This window comes from Ceratotherium simum, chromosome 33 (genome assembly GCF_057802395.1).
Source record: "Ceratotherium simum simum isolate JZ-2026a chromosome 33, ASM5780239v1, whole genome shotgun sequence".
NCBI lineage: Eukaryota > Metazoa > Chordata > Mammalia > Perissodactyla > Rhinocerotidae > Ceratotherium > Ceratotherium simum.
Genome location: NC_141932.1, coordinates 16,198,766 through 16,215,313, shown reverse-complemented (window position 1 = coordinate 16,215,313; position 16,548 = coordinate 16,198,766). Strand labels below are relative to the sequence as shown.

At 58.2% G+C, this 16,548-nt stretch overlaps 2 protein-coding genes across 2 annotated transcripts; both read right to left on the bottom strand.

The window, feature by feature from the left end:
- Positions 1 to 2,764: 2,764 nt before the first annotated feature.
- IRF2BP1 (interferon regulatory factor 2 binding protein 1) lies at positions 2,765 to 5,565 on the bottom strand. The gene has a single exon (XM_004440172.3). It carries the CDS (start codon positions 4,918 to 4,920, stop codon positions 3,169 to 3,171), a length of 1,752 nt encoding a protein of 583 aa, XP_004440229.1. The 5' UTR covers positions 4,921 to 5,565; the 3' UTR covers positions 2,765 to 3,168.
- Positions 5,566 to 7,799: 2,234 nt separating this feature from the next.
- On the bottom strand, positions 7,800 to 15,386 carry MYPOP (Myb related transcription factor, partner of profilin). The gene is made up of 2 exons (XM_087421529.1): positions 14,038 to 15,386; positions 7,800 to 9,107 (listed from the first exon to the last, which is right to left on the bottom strand). The coding sequence occupies exons 1-2, from the start codon at positions 14,534 to 14,536 to the stop codon at positions 8,407 to 8,409; spliced, it is 1,200 nt and encodes a 399-aa protein (XP_087277655.1). The 5' UTR covers positions 14,537 to 15,386; the 3' UTR covers positions 7,800 to 8,406.
- Positions 15,387 to 16,548: the final 1,162 nt, after the last annotated feature.

The window sequence follows — 16,548 nt, the reverse complement described above, 5'->3', positions numbered from 1 at the left end:
GGGCCTCAGTGCTGCCCTACTATCCCTCTGACCTCATCCTTATGACTCTCCCCCTTGCCGTAGCTACACTGGCCACCTGGCTGCTCCTGGAACAAACCAAGCAGGCTCCCACCTCAGGGCCTTTGCACGTGCTATTTCCCCAGATTTCCCTGGCTTGCTCCCTTCTTAGTGTCATCTCCTCAGCGAGCCCTTCCCTATCTCCCTCTTTAAAATAGCGACCTCCATCATTCTCGATCCCCTTTCCCTGGTTTAATTTTTCTTCTTAGGACTATGGCTGTCATATTTTAGGGGTCTCTCTGTATCTCCCACCCGGATGTCAGCTCCGTAAGAGTAGAGGCTGCATGCTGTTCCCCGCTGTATCCACAGCACCTACCCCAGTGCTTGTCACACAGTGGATGCTGAGTAAACACTTGTTGAAGGAAAGGAGCCCATTAATCTGTCCATCCTTTAAACCAGTCGTGTGATGGGTGATGCTGGGGACACAGTGGTGACTGAGACAGCCCTGGCATTGCCCTTATGGGGCTCACAGTCCAGTCCCCAGACAATGATGATCCAGAATGTGCAGGGCTGGGATAGGGGAGTGCAGGGTCTGTGAGACCCCGGAAATGGCACCCGATGCAGCCTGGGAGTCAAGGAGGGCTTCCCAGAGGAGGTGTCGGCAGAGCTGAGACCTGAAGGTTGAGTAGGAGTGAGCCAGGCCTTGTCGTGGGGACCAAGTGACCAAGATAGACCCAACCTTCCCTTCTTCTGAGCTCTGTTCTCTCTCTCATAGAACTTTCAAGTTTGAAGATGTCTTTAACTTTCTAGTCCAAACCTGCACCTTCTGATTTCAGTCTCTCTTTCTCTCTGAATCTCAGTCTCTTCTCTCTCCCTTCTTCTATGTCTCTATTGTTGGCATCTCATCTGTGTATCTCAGTCTCTTCACCCATCTGGATATTTCTCTTATTAGTTTTCTTTTCTGAACACCTGTCTGTTTCTATCTCATCTCCCTCATCTCAGAGGGTCTCTCGATCTCTCCTTGTCTCTCTGTGGGTCTCTGTCTTCTTTCAGTGAGCTGGTCTCTCTTTACATCTCCCTCCCCACCTCTGTTGTCTCCTATCTTTCCCTGTGTCTCTCTCTGCATCTCTGTTTCTCCTTTCTGGAAGCCTCTTCATCTACCCACTGATCCCCCAATAGATCCAGAAGCCCTCCACTCTGACCCCACCCTGGCCCTGGGGGAAGAGGGACTGATCCAGTCCCCCACACCCACACAGGTCAGGCCGACTGCAGTGTTAATGGTTAACTCGGCCTCTATCTAGAATACACACCGGCCAGGCTGGGGGTGACTCCCCTGCCCCCCACCCACCGACCAGCTGTTCTTAAAGGACCAGGTGTCCTCCACAGCTCTCTAGCCCCCATAGGGACATAGGACCCTGGTAGCTGGAGGCCTCTAGCCCTGAGGATGGGGGAGGGGGAGCCACCCAGCGCTTGGGTCTGCAGAGCTGGGTCAGTGGAGGCCACAAGATTGCCTGGGAGGGGTGCCCAGGCACGGAGCTCCATCCAGCGTCTCCCTTGCCCGGGGCTTATCGCCTGGTGTATTTAATCAGGGGTGGTTTTCCCAGCCCTGCCCAGAGCCCAGGTTGGCAGTGCCAGGGGTGACAGAACACCCGAGACCTGATGGCTGGGGGAGGGGATGGGACCCCTCAATCCAAAAACTGGGGGTTTAAGAACTGAGGGTCCTCCAGATGTGGAGGACAAAGCAGCAGGGTCCCTAATATTTGGGGGTTGGAACACGTGGGTCTGCACAATGTGTTGCGGGACAGCTGGGTGACCAAAAGGATGGGCCAGGGTGTTAGTATCTTACAGATTTAGCTGAGCCTGGGGGCAAGCTGGGGTCGCAGGGCTGTATGACAGTGCCGTGCGGTGGCACGACACACCATCATGCCCCATGTCTCTGTCCATCAGCCGGCCTTTGCGCCCAGCGTTCTCTCTTCCCGGAATCGCCACTTCAGGGTCGCGGGGGGCAGGCCGCAGGGATGGGGGCTGGGCTCTGGGGACCGCCCCCTCCCCTTAACCCCTGCTATGCCGCAGCCCGCTCTGGCCCCGCCCCGTGACGCCAGCAAGCAGGAAGTCCTGGTTAATGATCAGCCCACCGTGACAGGTGCGGGACAAGGCCGCGCACATCAGAGGCGGCCGCGGGGGGCGTGCCTTTTACTCTGCCAGTCACGGTCTTCCAGGGTGGCCGCCGTTGAGGCTGGGCTCCCGCGGTGGGCGCGAGCAGTTCAGGGCACCCTCAAAGGCGACAAGCGGTCACCTTGTTTCCAGGCCACCGTTAATGTACCCCATGCAAGTAAATTTCCTCTTTCCTCGGGCAGTCCCTCTAGCAATGTAGCCTAATTCTCCCCCTGTCCAGCAAGAACTCACTCCTATCCCTTCGGAAGGCCTCGCACAAAAGCCTCTTGATGCCTTCCCTCCCCTCGTGGGCCGTGAGTCCTCCACATTCTGTGCAGATACAGGGGATGCACCAGAAGGGAAACCTAATTCTCGAGCTTGGTCGTGGCTCCCATGCAAGAGCCACCCCCTCTCTGAGCCTCAGTTCTGTCATCTGGAAAAGGGGCCGATGGCTAGAACAGTTGCCCAGCGGCCAGCATTTGTAAAAACAGCCAGCGGGCCCGCCTGAGTGAAGGGCGCCACCTGGAGGCCACAACGCAACGTCCTCTCCCCTGCAGGATCAGGTCGGTCCCAAAGGGGGCGCAGCGTCTCACACAACTAAGGGACCAAGAAGGAAAAAAAACCCATCTTTCGGTTTATTGAAGGAGGAAAGGGGGGCGGGAGAGGGGGGCAATAAAATGCTTTTGCTTCGTTTATAAAGAGCGAGATTTCAGGAGGCCCCTTCTCAAGGAGGAGGGGGGTACCTCTCCCCCAACTACAAGCAGCAGCAAAGCAAAGCCAAGGAGGGGAGAGGGAAACTGGAGGGGCCAAGGGACCCCCAACACTCCCTCGTACAAAAGCCACAAGCTTTCTCCCCCCACCCTCAATGCATCTACCCCAGGGAACCCAACCGGGATGAGGAAGGGGTTATGTACACAGGTGGGAGCGGCACTGGGCTGGGCGGGGGAGGGAATAATTTATCCGCAGCAGCGGTGGGGGGCAAGGGGGCGGGGGCAGTAGACTGATGACAGTGGTGGCCTAGGGGTCCCGTTCTTTCTTAACCTTGATGTCTCCAGCAAGGATGGTGGCAATCTCACCCTGCATGAAGGCCCAGGGGACGGAGGAGCCCACCAGCGGGCACTTGTCTCCACTGGGGCAGTATACCTCCCCAGCGGGGCCCTGCGCCTTGATGAACTCCCGTGAGCAGGGGAAGCAAAACTTGTGTCCGGGCACTGAGGGGCACTGGACGAAGTGGGTGTCTTCCAGGCGCTCCCGGCATAGGGTACAGCACAGGGGGACCCCAGGGGTCGCCCCCGTGCCGCCACCACCCCCGCTAACAGCTTCCGCCCCCGCTGTGGGGCTGACTTCTGCCTCACCGTTGCGGGCCACTAGACGATGCTGGACTGGAGGCTGAGCTGTGGAGGAGGCTGCGGGGCTGGCGCCCCCTGCACGCACAGGGCCCCCACCCCCGCCAGGGTCCTTGGGGGAGTGGCCCAGGGCCTCCGCCACATTCTTCAGGGCAGCGATGGGTGAGGGCACACCCGGGGTATCAGCGGAGTACGGGCCACCGGGTGCCACCCAGTGCCGCTGCTGCTGCTCCTCGGTGGTCATCTTCCCAGCCGCCTCGCCCTCAGGCTCAGGGGATGCTTTGCGACGCCGTGGTGTGGGTGCCAGGTTCCGGGATGGGGCTCTTGGGGGTGGGCCACAGAGAGCTGCAGGGGCCGGCTCTGGGTACTGCTGGGGGAGGGCCTCCGCGGGAGCTGGCTCGCGGAAGCTGCGGACACCGTCGGTGAGCAGCTCCCCCAGCTGGCGCCATTCCCCTGAGCCGTGCCGGCGTTCATATTCGAGGTACTTGAAGCCTGATGAGGCCAGTGCCTTGCCCGGCTCCCGCAGAGCATCATGAAACATCTGGCGAGCCACGGCCAGGACTCCTGCATACACGTTGCCAGAACCACAGGGATATTCGGTGAAGAGCTTCAGCTCGAACTCGTAGCCTGGCGGGCGGGCAGTAGCATCGAAGGCGAACACCCGCCCCACCAGCCCGTGATCCTTCTTGAAGCGTACATTAAAGGGGGCGCAGGCGGACAGCGCCAGCAGCTGTTCCCGGACAGCTTTGGGGCGCCCATGCCACTCCTCTGCCCGGCCCCGCATGGCCTCGTTCAGTTCTGCCAAACAGTCCGCATTCCTCTGCTGCTTCTCCTTCTCGAAATCGGAGCCGAAGGCTGGACGCGCAGGACTCAAGCCGGGTGCCAGCGTCAGGCCTCGGCTTCCCAGGCCAGACACTGCAGCTGCCAGCAGCCCGGGGGGCACCAAGCCGGGCATGGAGCCAAGCAGGGCCCTTCGCGCCCCCTCGGCCACCTCCTCGCGGCCCAGCCCATTGGCCAGGCGGGACCCCAGAGTGTACTCCAGAGCGGGAGAGGGCAGGGGCAGGCGGCCCGACGATGTGGCCCTGTCATAGCGGTCCTGGCCTGAGACGCCGGCGCCTGTCCCCGACGGCTGGGGCTGGGCCTGCGGAGGCGGCAGCTGGGGCCCCTGCGCTGCGGCAGCAGCCAGGTCCTTGGTGGCCGGGTGCTTAAGGGCCGGGGGGCCCGGCGAGCGACCCTCGGGGAGCACGTGGCTGCGCTTGAGCTGGCGGGCGGCGTCGATGAGCAGCTCGATGCGATCTGCGCCCTCGAAGTTCACGCAGCCGCGGCAAACGGCCTCGCTGAAGTCCCACACCATGGCCCACGGCATCTTGGGCAGGTCGCACAGGTAGCACCACTGGCGGCGGGACGCCTGCACCGACGCCATGGCCCCCGCGCGCGCGAAGCCGGGCCCCCGCGTTCCACCCGCCGCCGACGTTCGATCCGCGCCGCCGACGTTCGTTTCGTGTCGCCGGGACCGCGCGGGCCGCAGTCGGGCCTCCGGCTCGGCCTCCCCGCCGATCCAGACCCGGCCCCCCTTCCCCGCCCCCTGGGCCCTGAGCCTTTTTCCTCACTCCCGCCTCCTGGGAAAGGCAGGCAGAGGCCCGTCTGCGCCCCCGCCCGGTCGGGCTCCGGGCCGAGGCGCACAGCTCGGGCCCCGCGATGGGCCCCGGGCGCCGCCGCCTCCGGCTCCCGCCGCTCCCGCCGCCGCGGCTGCAACGGCCGCCGCCGCCTCCACCTCCTTCTGCCCCAGAGGCCGCTTCGCAGGGAAAGTTACATAACGTGCCGGCAAAGCCTTCTGGGAAACGTAGTCCCGCCGGGGTCGACTCTTAAAGGGGCCGGCAGGCGGCGGCGTGGGAGCGGGAGCTCGCCGCCTCTCCGCCGCGCAACCCTTTCCACTCCTCGCCGCCGGGAGCTCGGCGCGCTCCGAGGAGCTCGGGCACGAGGGTTGGGGGCAGGGATGTGATACGAATGGTCAGAGCTACCACGGACTCAGAAATCGGAGGGGGTGGGCAGGCTTCTGGGTCCAGTTTCTGCTCCGACTTGCCGTGCACATTTAGGCAAGTCTTGCCCTTTCTGAGGCTTAGTTCCCTGCCCATCAAAGGTGAGCCAATGACCGGTTAGGAAGGCAGCAGCTCCTGGGGCGGGGCGGAGGGGCCCTGATTGGATGGTTTCAGGGTTGGGGGACGGGAAACTGGCAACTTGGCGGGGGGGAGGGGGAGGTTGTCCACTTGGCACTTAGTCTTCCCCAGAATCTTGGATATCAGCTTCCGACTGGGGCCGGCAACAGCCGGAGAAAGGAGAGGACTGAAGGGCTCCAGGCCAGGCCTCTGCCTCAATTGCCTCATCTGCTGAAGGGAGTGAGTGGTCGAGCGCCCTCCAATTGTTCCAGCTCTGCCTGCGCGCTCTGGTCTCCGAAGGGTTACACTGGCAGCTTCTCCGCGCCCCCCCCAACTTCACTACAATTCCCAAAATGCTCTGCGGGGCGGACAAGCTGACGCACTTCCGCTGTCCGGGAGGTTGGGGGGGGCCCTTCCCGATTCCCCCCGTCTGTATCTGTTCTACCCCCCCCGTCAATTTCTGGGGACTGTTTTTGGAGCACGGCGTTGAGAGGATACTCCCCTTCTACTGCTCCCTAATTTAGGGGAAGGGAAAGAAGCCAGAGATGGCGAGCAAGAGTTGGGGGCGTAGTTTCTGCGGAGGGCAAGCTCCAGACCACCCTTCTCCAACCTTGAGTGCTTACTTACCTGATAGGCCCAACCAGGCTTTGGGGACCCCCCCGTTTTTTCTTCCCGGCGTCGGGAACAGTGTAAGGCAGGCTTGGGGTGAGGGGGAAGGAGACAGGTCTCCAGGTTCTAACCCACATCAGCCTCTTTCTCTCTCCAGGCCCGGTCCGCGTTAAGGGCTCAAAAATATATGAATGACTTGCCAGCGTTGCATTCATTAATGGCTTTCCAACTAATCAGGGGCTGCCTGCCCCCCTCTCCCTCATGCCACTGTAACCACAGCACCCCTGATTTTATGTTACCCAAACTTCAGTCTCAGCCTCACAATTTTACTTACCACTTGTATTATTATTTTCTTAACATTTTTCTTGAAATTGACTCCGGTGAAACAGACTATCTACTTTTGCCTCATCCGAAGCAATATTATGTGCACAATCACGGATTTTAGGTACTAGCTATAATTTTACAAAATAAGTTAAAACTACCTATAGAACCATTAACAAGTCCATCTGTGTATCACCTAAAATTGCCTTTGTACCATTCTCTGGTAAATGTTAGTGGCAGTCGAGTTCTGGCCAGACGTGGGCTTCAGATGGACTAGACTGGCCCCTGACAAGTTGAGGGCAAGTCCCTAAACTTCTCAGGAAAAAATGGAGGCCACTAGAATCTGCTTTTCATTGGGCCGTTCAGGTTAACATGCAACCATGCATATAAATGCTTAGCATCGTGCCCGGCCCAGAAAAGGAGAGCCATAAATGGAAGCTGTTGTTTTCAAGCTGCCCATTAATTCAAAGATGCAACAACCCCTCTTCCGTGTTGGGAAATGCTGAGGACACACCAGTGACCGAGAGAGGCACAGGCTCAGCCTAGTGACAGAGGCTGACGTTCAATTTAAATTGACTCAAGTGATTATTCAACTGCATTTTTTAATAACTGCGGGGGGAGAGGAGATGTCAAGAAAGGCTTTCTTGAGGAGGTGATATTTGAGCTGAGACCTGAAGGATGAAGAGAACGTAGTTGTAGAAGTCAAGACTCCTAATCTTGATGCCCATTTTACAGATGAGGAAAATGGGGGCCCATGGTTACCCAGCCGGCCAGGGCAGCACCAGGGTTGAGCCAGGTCTGACGTTCTGTGTGTCCAGGGTGGTGGTGATTACATACTTTTGCTACAGGCTCTGCAGCCGGTTTCGGAGTCAAAAAGCGAACCAGCTCCTGCCTTCATGAAACTATGGGGGAAACATGCCTAAAACCCATAAAGGCACTTGTTCATTTAGGGACACTATGAAAAAGAACCACAGGACACTGAGAGGGACTCTAAGAAGCAGACCCATCCTAGCCTGGGAGAGGGAATCCAGAATGTCCTCCTGGAGGAGGTGACATTTAGGCTGGTACCTGAAGGATGACAACATAGGAATAAGATCTGAAAAATGGCTGGAAACCACCAACCTCCAACTTCAAGGGGGTGTCACCTGCCCATGGAGGGGGTGGGGCAGGTCTTGATGCTGGAACCCCAGCCTGTCTCAGACAGCGCCCCAAGTAATTGTATTAAAAATAAGTTTATTGATATCTCGTCATCACTGGAGAGACAGGAGGGAGTTGAGCTCTGGAAGTCAGAGACAGCAATGGGAGGCAGAGGGCCCAACCCATACATCCCCAGTGAGAACTCCGCCCCCCTCTCCCTAGGGTAGGACTGCTGTATCCTCTTTGTCATCCATATTCTGATTTGTCTGGCAACCCCCTCCCCCTCCAAAGTCTGGGTTGGGGAGGTGGGGAGGCCCCCACAGGTCACTTCTCTTCAAGTCAAGGCCAGTTGTTGTTAGGGAGGGGGTGTGTGCAGCCCCCAGAGGTTCCCTCTGCAACCCACAAAGGGCAATAATAAATAACGTAAAATTGATGGCTTAGAAGTCAGGGTTCAGGGAAGCAGCCAGGCAGACAGCGCTGTACTGGAGAAAGGGCTGGGGGGCCCAGCAACGAGGCCCCCCGAGAATCAGGCACTAACTAGTACGGGGAGTGGGGTGCTCGTGCCCCGCAGCAGGGAGCCGAGTGCAGCCGGGCTGGGGAAGGGGCGTGGCCCTCCTCCGCTGGGCTAAGCTGGGGCGAGGAGGCGCAGGCGGCAGCGCAGACAAGCTGGAACCCCACAGCAGGTTTCACGGCGATTTCCATCGCCCCCGCCTCTTCCGTGTAGGGAAACCTTTCCTCCTCTTGTGTGGCGGGGAGTCGTGGGGAGGCAGTGCGGCTGGGGGAGGTCGGGGGGCCCCATCCTCGCTCCTAGGGGCGATGATCACCCCCCTGGCAGCCACCACGTTCCCGTCCACGACAGCAGCCACCACAGACACGGGCTCGGGGGTGATCTCCAGCTTGGGGGTGGGTGGGGGCAGGACGGGCCTGGGGGGTGGAGGTGGGGGCGGTGGCAGGGGCACAGGTGGGGGTAGCGGGTCGACTGGCGTTCCAGGCAGAAGGGGCAGCAGGGCGCTGAGGGCCTCGCTCAGTTTGGCCAGTCCCTGCCGAAGGGTGCCAGCCAGCTCCCGGATGGCGTTGGCAGTCTCCTGCTGGGCCCGCAGGAAGTCCAGGGAAGGGTCTGGGGCCGAGGGGTTGGGCGGGGGCGGCGGAGGGGGCGGGGGGCTGGGGGGGGAGGGTGCCGCCTGCACCTGCTGCGGTGGCTGGGGCGCTGGAAGGGCTGGGGGCGGTGGAGACAAGGCCAGGCGGGGCAGTTGGACGGCCTGCAGGGCTGGAGGGGGCGAGGACTCACGCTCCTTGGGTGGCGGGCAGCCCCCTTCCTGGGGAGTACAGGAGGGCCGGGCCCAGGGCTCCGGGCTGCTGGATCCCCCCTTGCTGTGGGCTGGTGTATCTGTGGGGAGAGAGGTGCAGGTAAGGTGTGCATGACCCCACAACGCTGTCTTGATTTCCCCTTTCCGCCTCCCACCCACCTTGGCCCCAGAGCCATCTTTTTAAAACCTAAGTCAGATGGTGCCTGGGAGCAGAAGCCCCATGAGCGGTCAGTCTTTGCATCCAGGGGAAAGAGTCCACATATTTAATAACCTGGTAGCCATTGCCAGCCATACTGCAAACAGGGTCCTGCAGGTCCATTACTGAGCCAGGCAGAGACAATGTTCTAGAAGGCTCTGAACTATTTGGACACTGCCCCCCACACACCTCTCAGGCCGCATTGCTGGATCCTGGGAAGGTCTGGGAGGCCTGAGAGAGAGGTGGGGTGCCTGGGGCAGCAGGGGGGACTTCTGAAGGCTGGGAGCAGGGGCTCTCTCCAACCAGATGGCAGGATTTCAGTGTCATCTCTGGTCTGCTGGGCTTCTCCGTCTGCTCTCAGCCAGGATCTCATTCATGCTCATGAACTTGAACACAGTCAGCATGCAGAGGCTCCCAGATTTCCCAGCCCGGCCTGAACCTCTCCCTCCAGCTGTGTACTCGGCATACGCCCTCAATCGTCTACAAATACCTCAAACTCACGTGCTGAGAGCTGAGTTCCTGGTGCTCCCCCAACCCCCTCCTCCCTCAGCCAACCTCATCCTTCCAGCTGCATCAGCCAAAAACTTGCACTCTTGCACTATGCATGTACAAATACTGTTGGCTCTGCTCAAACTAACCCAACATCCAGCCTCTCCTGTCCACCTCCACGGCCCCCACCCTGGTCCAACCACCATCATCTCCCCCCTGGACTGTTGCCTCCACCCTGGGCTCCCAGTCTCCACCCCTGCCCCCTACAGTCTGTTCTCCACCAGAGCCTCGAGGGTCTAACTCAAATACATGTCAGTTATGCTACAGGAAAGAAGCTACTCACAAGGGACCACATAGCATATAATCCATTTTTATGAAATGTCCAAAAGAGGTGAATCTACAGAGATGGAAAGTAGATTAGCGGTTGTCTAGGGCTGAGTGGGGATGGGGGATAAGAAGGGGGTGATGGCTCAGAAGTGCAGGGTTTTTCTTTTGGAGTGATGAAAAAGTTCTAGAATTGATTGTGGTGATGGCTGCACGACTCTGTGAATATACAGTACTAAAAGCCACTGAACTGTACACTTTCAGTGGGTGAGTTGTAATGGGAATTCTGTCTCAATAAAGGTGTTAAAAAAAATGTCGGATGTTGTTTTTCTCTGCTCAAAGCCTTCCTGTGGCTCTCGTCTCAGAGTAAAAGCAAAGTCTTCGAGGGCACCCAGGCTCTGCAGGATCTCCCCCCACTGCCTCCCTGATCTCATCTCCCACCCCTCCCTTGCCCTCTCTCTCTCGCTCATTCACTTGGCTCCAGCCACAATGGCCTTCTTGTTGGTCCTCGAACACATCAGGCCTGCTCCTGCCTCCGGGCCTTTGCACTTGCTGTTTCTTCAGCCTGGAAAGGTCTTTCCCTGGACACCTCCCTGGCTCTCTCCCTCACCTCCTCAGGCCTTTGCTTCAACCCATCCTCCTTGGGAAGACCTTCCTCAACCCTGTGTCTAAAGGAGCTCCCAGCCCTGTTCTCTCCTCCCTTCTAACCCTCCCTGATTTCTCTGATAGCACTATCTCCACCTGGCATGGGCTCACTCTGTGTCTGCTGTCTGTCTCCTCCTCCTGATGGCAGCCCTCTTTGTTTTGTTCACTGCTGTCTACCCAGCACCTAGAACCATGTCCATCCACCACAACATATTTTTTTTTTCTTTTTGCTGAGGAAGATTGGCCCTAGGCTAACATCCGTGCCCATCTTTCTCTACTTTATACGTGGGACGCCTGCCACAGCATGGCCTAATGAGCGGTGTGTAGGTCCACTCCTGGGATCTGAACCTGTGAACCCCAGGCCGCCAGAGTGGAGTGTGAAAACTTAACCACTATGCCATTGTGCCGGCCCCACAACATCTTTTCTTTAATGAGAAAACAACTGCGGCTTCCAAGGATGGGGCCCCAGCTCCTTGCAGCAACCCTCCCGCAGTGCCCACAGGGGCCAGTCCAGCCTCTCCTAGGGCCACCGGGCTTCAGCTCTTGCTTCTCTCTGTCCCGCTTTCTTGCCTCAGGGCCAGTGCACATGCTGTTCCCTCTTCTGTCTCCAAAACAGCCAGCGACCTCCAGCCTAGTGGGGAGGGGGGGGCCCGGGGCCAGCCGGGTGGGGGAAGTGGGGGAGGCTGGGAGAGACGATAATCAGAGCTAAGAGCTGTTGGACACTTTCCTGGCCAGGCCCTGGGCGAAGCGGCTAAGCTCTCCTCCTACCTCATTTCACGGAGTCCTCCCAGCCATTCTCATTATTACCCCATTTCACAGACTAGGTGACTCCAGGCCTAGAGAGGAGTCACAGAGCTGGTAAATGGCAGAAGAACTTGAACCCAGGCAGGCTCACAGCCCATGCTTTTAACCCTTCCTCAGGCAGGCACTGTGGGCTGGAGGGTGGCGAGTCTCCCTCCTAAGGGGCATGAGAACTGCAGCCACTCGGAAATATGGCTTTTCTAGTCTACTGAGTAAAAGGAACGGAGACTAGCCCAGGCTTCACACTCACAGGGCTCACAGGGCTCAGGGAGGGACCATTACTAGAGTTAAAATCATTTATTTGCAACCTTTGGGCCTCAGTTTCCCCACCTGTAAACAGGTGTGTGTGTGTGTGTGTGTGTGTGTGTGTGTGTGTGTGTGCATATGACTAAGTAACCCAACCACAGAACATCTCCCTGAGGACCATTGTACAGATTCATTCAGTCACCACAGCCACAGGGCTTAGGCCAGTGCCTGGCACACAGTAAATTCTCAATGTTGTTATTGTTATTGTTCTTTCAAATATCAAGTCAGAGATAAATGGGCCTTAGCATTCCCTCCAGTGTCAACGAAGACACTTCAGGCTGCCTCAGGCCCTGTTCCAGCCCTTCAATCCAGGCAGTTCCTCTTTTATGAGTTCTACACAGTGGGTAATCTCTGTGTGAGACTCTAATAAAGAATGCTTTAAGCACATTCCTACCTCAGTGCCTTTGCACGTGCTGTTTCCTCTTGCTAGAGTGCTCCTCCCCCAGACATCCACTTGGCTCAATCTCTCTATTCAGGTTTCTGCTCAAATCTCACCTCCTCACAGAAGCCCTCCTGACTACGCCGTCTTTTTCTCCACAGTATTCCCAGCATCTACAACAGTGCCTGCCTCAGATTAGGTGCTCAATAAATATCTGCTGAATGAATGAATGAATAAAAGAGTTGCAAGCTTTTGAAAAAATAAGTTTGCCATCTCTGCTTTGGTTCAATGGAGCCATTTCACAGATAGAAACACTGAGGATTGACTCACATGGACAATAAGGGTCTCAAGTGATTGTGTTTCTCTCCTGCTTAAGACACTTTCACACTTCCCAAATGCCCTTGAGATAAAGTTCCAAATCTTGACCTTCACGTACAAACCACGTGTGAGCTAATTCTGACATACCCATGAACTCTCAGTCAACGTTAATTGTTGTTGTTATTGCCAGGCAACCTAGCCCAGTGATTAAATAATGTGCACGGACTGGGAGTTGGACAACATCTGTATTCCAGTCCCAACTTTACTATTTACTTGCTGTGTGACCTCAGCTGGGTGAATGAACCTCTCTGAATCACACGATCCTGAACTGCCTTGTCTGATCATGTCCATCTCCCTCCCTTTCTCAAAACCCTTCAGCGGCTCCCCATAGCACTTAGGATAAAATTCAAACTCCTCACCTCAGCCTAAAAGCCCTGCATGGTCTGGCTTTTGCAGCCTCTCTAACTTCATCTCAAAATATTTCCTTTCTTCAAACTTGCCACTCTCCCTTTGCCTCCTCCCCCAACTAGGAAACTTTTCTGTTTCCTAAACTGGCCAAGCTTCTTGCCTCCAAGCAACTGCACATGTTGTTCCTTCCACCAGGAACACTATCCAGGTTCTTCTTCATCCTCACTCTGCATCTCGGCTCTGATGTCTCCTCTTCCAGGAAGCCCTCCCTGACCTCCCAACCTGGGTCAGGTGCCCCCTCTGGACTCGCACAGCCCAGCCCTGCACACTCTGAGTCCTCTCTGTCTACACATGGGTCTATCACCCCACTGGACTGTGAGTTCCAGGAGGACAGGGCTGAGGATGTCTCAGTCACCACTGTGTCCCCAACACTGCCCTGCACAGGGCAAGTGCCTGGGGAATAGCTGTAGCAAAAATAATAATCCAGAGTCAAGGCTAAGTGGGCAGTCTTTGGCCTCAGCTCTCGATACCTCCTCTACTCAGGACATGACCTTGGCAAAGTAACCAAACCTCTCTGAGTCTTTGACTTACAAAATGGCAAAATAGTTCGCACCTCACAACAGAGATAATTACACCAACTGGTAACAACCAGCAGTACTAAGCAACTTAAGCATATTAACTCATTTAGTCTTCGCAGCAACCCTTTGAAGTGGGGACTATTGTTTATCCCCATTTCACAGATGCGGAAACTGACCTGCAGTTACTTACCCAACACAGCACAGCCGGGTGACAAAGTTGTGACGGGAGCAGAGACAGTGTGCCTCCGGAGTCACTACCCTACACTGTGTTTAACGAAATCCTGCCTGTGCTGACGATCCCAGGTGTGGACCCTGGAGCAGGGCCTCCTAGGTCTAGGTTCCCTTCCTGACTCTGGCAGTGACTAGCTGTGGACCCAACACAAGTCATTTCGCTTTCCGAGCCTCAGTTTCCCCAGGTTTAAAATGGGAATAACAGCACCCACCTCACAGGGTGGTAGTGGGGCTGTGAGAATGTGATGAGCCCAGTAAACGGCTTGAACAGTGCGGGGCACACAACAGACTCTGTGCCCGTCTGCTCTTGCCAAGGGGATGGTGGAGGAACTCACCTGCCCGTCGGTCTTCCCTGCGGTCCTCGGATAACACACAGCGCGGGGCGCAGGCGCTCGGGGCCGGCGGCTGCGAGGAGGCGGCCGCGGGGGGCTGCTCGGCCCCTGCAGCAGCTCCCGGCCCCGCCACGCCGGGCCCCAGGATGGCAAAAATGGTCTCCTCCTCGGCGGAGAAGGCGTCCTCGGCGGTGGGCCCGGCGCCCTGCGTGGAGTGCGGCACGCGGGCGAGCTTCTCCTTGGTGCGGCGCTTGAAGTCGTTCCAGCGCTTCTGCACCTCCTGGCCGGTGCGCTTCCAGCTGGTGATGCCGTTGATCTTGGCGGCGATGCCGTCCCACACACGCCGCCGCTCGGCCACGCTCACCCGACGGCTCTGCGCGCCGTAGAGCTGCGGGTAGTGGGCGCGCACCTCGCGGATCAGGATCTGGTTCTCTTCGAACGAGAAGCGCGGCTTGCGCAGCCGGGTGGTCTCTTCCGTCTCGCCCGCCGCCGCCGAGGCCATGGCGCCCCCCGACGCCGCCGGCCGGCCGCCTGGCGCATGGGGGGCGCCGGCGCTGCGGGCACAGGGCGCACGGCGCTGGCGGGGGCTCGGCGTCCCCGCGCCGCCCGCCCCACCCGGCCGCCCCGACACCGACTCCCGTGTCCCCGGGGCCAGGGGTGGGGGCGGAGGGCGGACGGGGGCGGCGGGCCGCGGGGGGCAGTCCGACTGCCTAAGAACAGCTGACGCCGGCCGAGCGCTCGTCCTGCGCCTCGCGCGGCGCAAAGTGCCACGCCGAGGAGTTGACGGCAATCGGGGGAGGGTCTGGACGGGTGGAGGGAAAAGCGGAAGAAGAGGGGGTGTCTGCAGGAGTTAGAGGAGAACGGGGGCATGGGAGAATGGGAAATGGAAGGAGAACGGGGGTGTCTCGGGGGTCGAAGCAGCATGGGGTAACGGGGGTAAGGAGATGCTGAAAACGAGATGCAGCAAGAAGGGGGGGATCGGGAGCAGAGGAGCGCTCTGGGGGATCCCGGGCAATGGGACGTCTGTAGGACCGCTACGAGAAGGGGTCCTCAGAGGGGCCGTGCAAGAACAACCGTGAGATGTGGGCTTCTAGGACAGCGGAGGAGCTGGGACGATCAAATACTAGCGATCAGGGTCTGCGGGGATTGTGGGGGGCTCCGAGGGTTGCCAGGAATGAAGGGCAGCTCAGGGGGTAGTGGGGGTCCCGGATTAGGAGGGGACAACGGAGGCTGTGGGGGACTCCAGGAAGAGTGAGGGTCGCGGAGGGTGGGGACTGGGTCGGGCCGCGGGTCACTCACCGGCGCCGCCGCAACCCCCGCCTTCCCGTTGGTCAAGGATCTGGCTTCTGCGGCCTCTTCCCTCCCACCCCCCTGCTTCTTTGCCTCCCCCCTCTGGGCCCCGCCCCCAGCCGCCCCGCGAGCCATGGCGCAGGCGCACCTAGCGCCAGTCGGCCCCACAACGCCCTTACCGCCTGGGTTTCACGCCCCTCGCAAGGCGCAAGCGCAGAATTGCCCTCCACCGGCCTCCTCGGGCGGGCTGCAGCTGCGCAGGCGCAAGGTTAGCGTTGCGCCTGTTCCCCTCGACTCCTGAAGCCATAACAGCGCACGCGCAAAACTCTATCGAACGCATGCGCGCCGCTCGCTCCCCGCTAGCCGTGGTACCCAGGGCTCGGTGCCTGCGCAGGCGTAGCAATCCTTAAGGAGGAGGGAAAGATGGAGAGAACGCCGGGGCCGAGCGGCGTCCCCGCCTTTCGGACAGTCTTTCAGTCCACCCAGCCCTTTGTGCTGTGTCTCTTTCTCTTGGAGAAAGAGGAGGGAGGCGGCGCTGGAGAGAAGCACTTCGTTTCCATGACAACTGCGTGGGTGGGATGGGGAGGCATAAGAAAACTAGCTGCTGCCCCTGCGCTGGGTTGCTCCGGATCTGCTAACCACCTATTACCCGAAGGGGCGGGGCACCCTGGGGATATTCCGCCTCCTGCTGGTGCAGTAACCATGGCAACCCATCAGCCTTTCAGCCATGCCTGGGGGGCCCCCTGTCCACACATTTACGTCATAGCGCGGGGAGGGAGATCTTGAGTAGGGAGGGTGATCCTGGCACAGGCACGACTGCAAGCAAATGCGTGGAGGCAGGACTGAATCTAGAACACGGGTTGGGTGAACTGGAAGGCAGGATGATGGAGTGAAGTAGGGCCAAGAAATTTGTAGTTTAGCATCCTGCAGAAGTCCTCAAGGTCATTCAGCAAACGATGCTTCATTCATCTTTTCAACAAATAGTTATTGAGCGCCTACACAGTTCCAGATATGTGATTACAAAAGACGAAAATCTATGGAGCTCACTTTTTAGTTGGGAGAATCAGACAATTAGCAAAATAAAGAAGTTATATAAATGAGAAGGTGATAAATATCATGAAGAAAATGGAAGTAGGAAAAGGGATCTGGGAGTATGGTGTTTGTGTGTGTGTGTCTGTAATTTTATTTTCTTTATTTTGTGTGTTTCTGTAATTTTAAAATAAG

Coding starts and splice junctions, on each gene's coding strand:
- IRF2BP1 (XM_004440172.3), bottom strand. CDS start 4,920: ATGGCGTCGGTGCAGGCGTCCCGCCGCCAGTGGTGCTACCTGTGCGAC.
- MYPOP (XM_087421529.1), bottom strand. CDS start 14,536: ATGGCCTCGGCGGCGGCGGGCGAGACGGAAGAGACCACCCGGCTGCGC. Junction 9,108..14,037: donor CAGGGAAGACCGACGGGCAG/GTGAGTTCCTCC, acceptor CTCTCCCCACAG/ATACACCAGCCCACAGCAAG.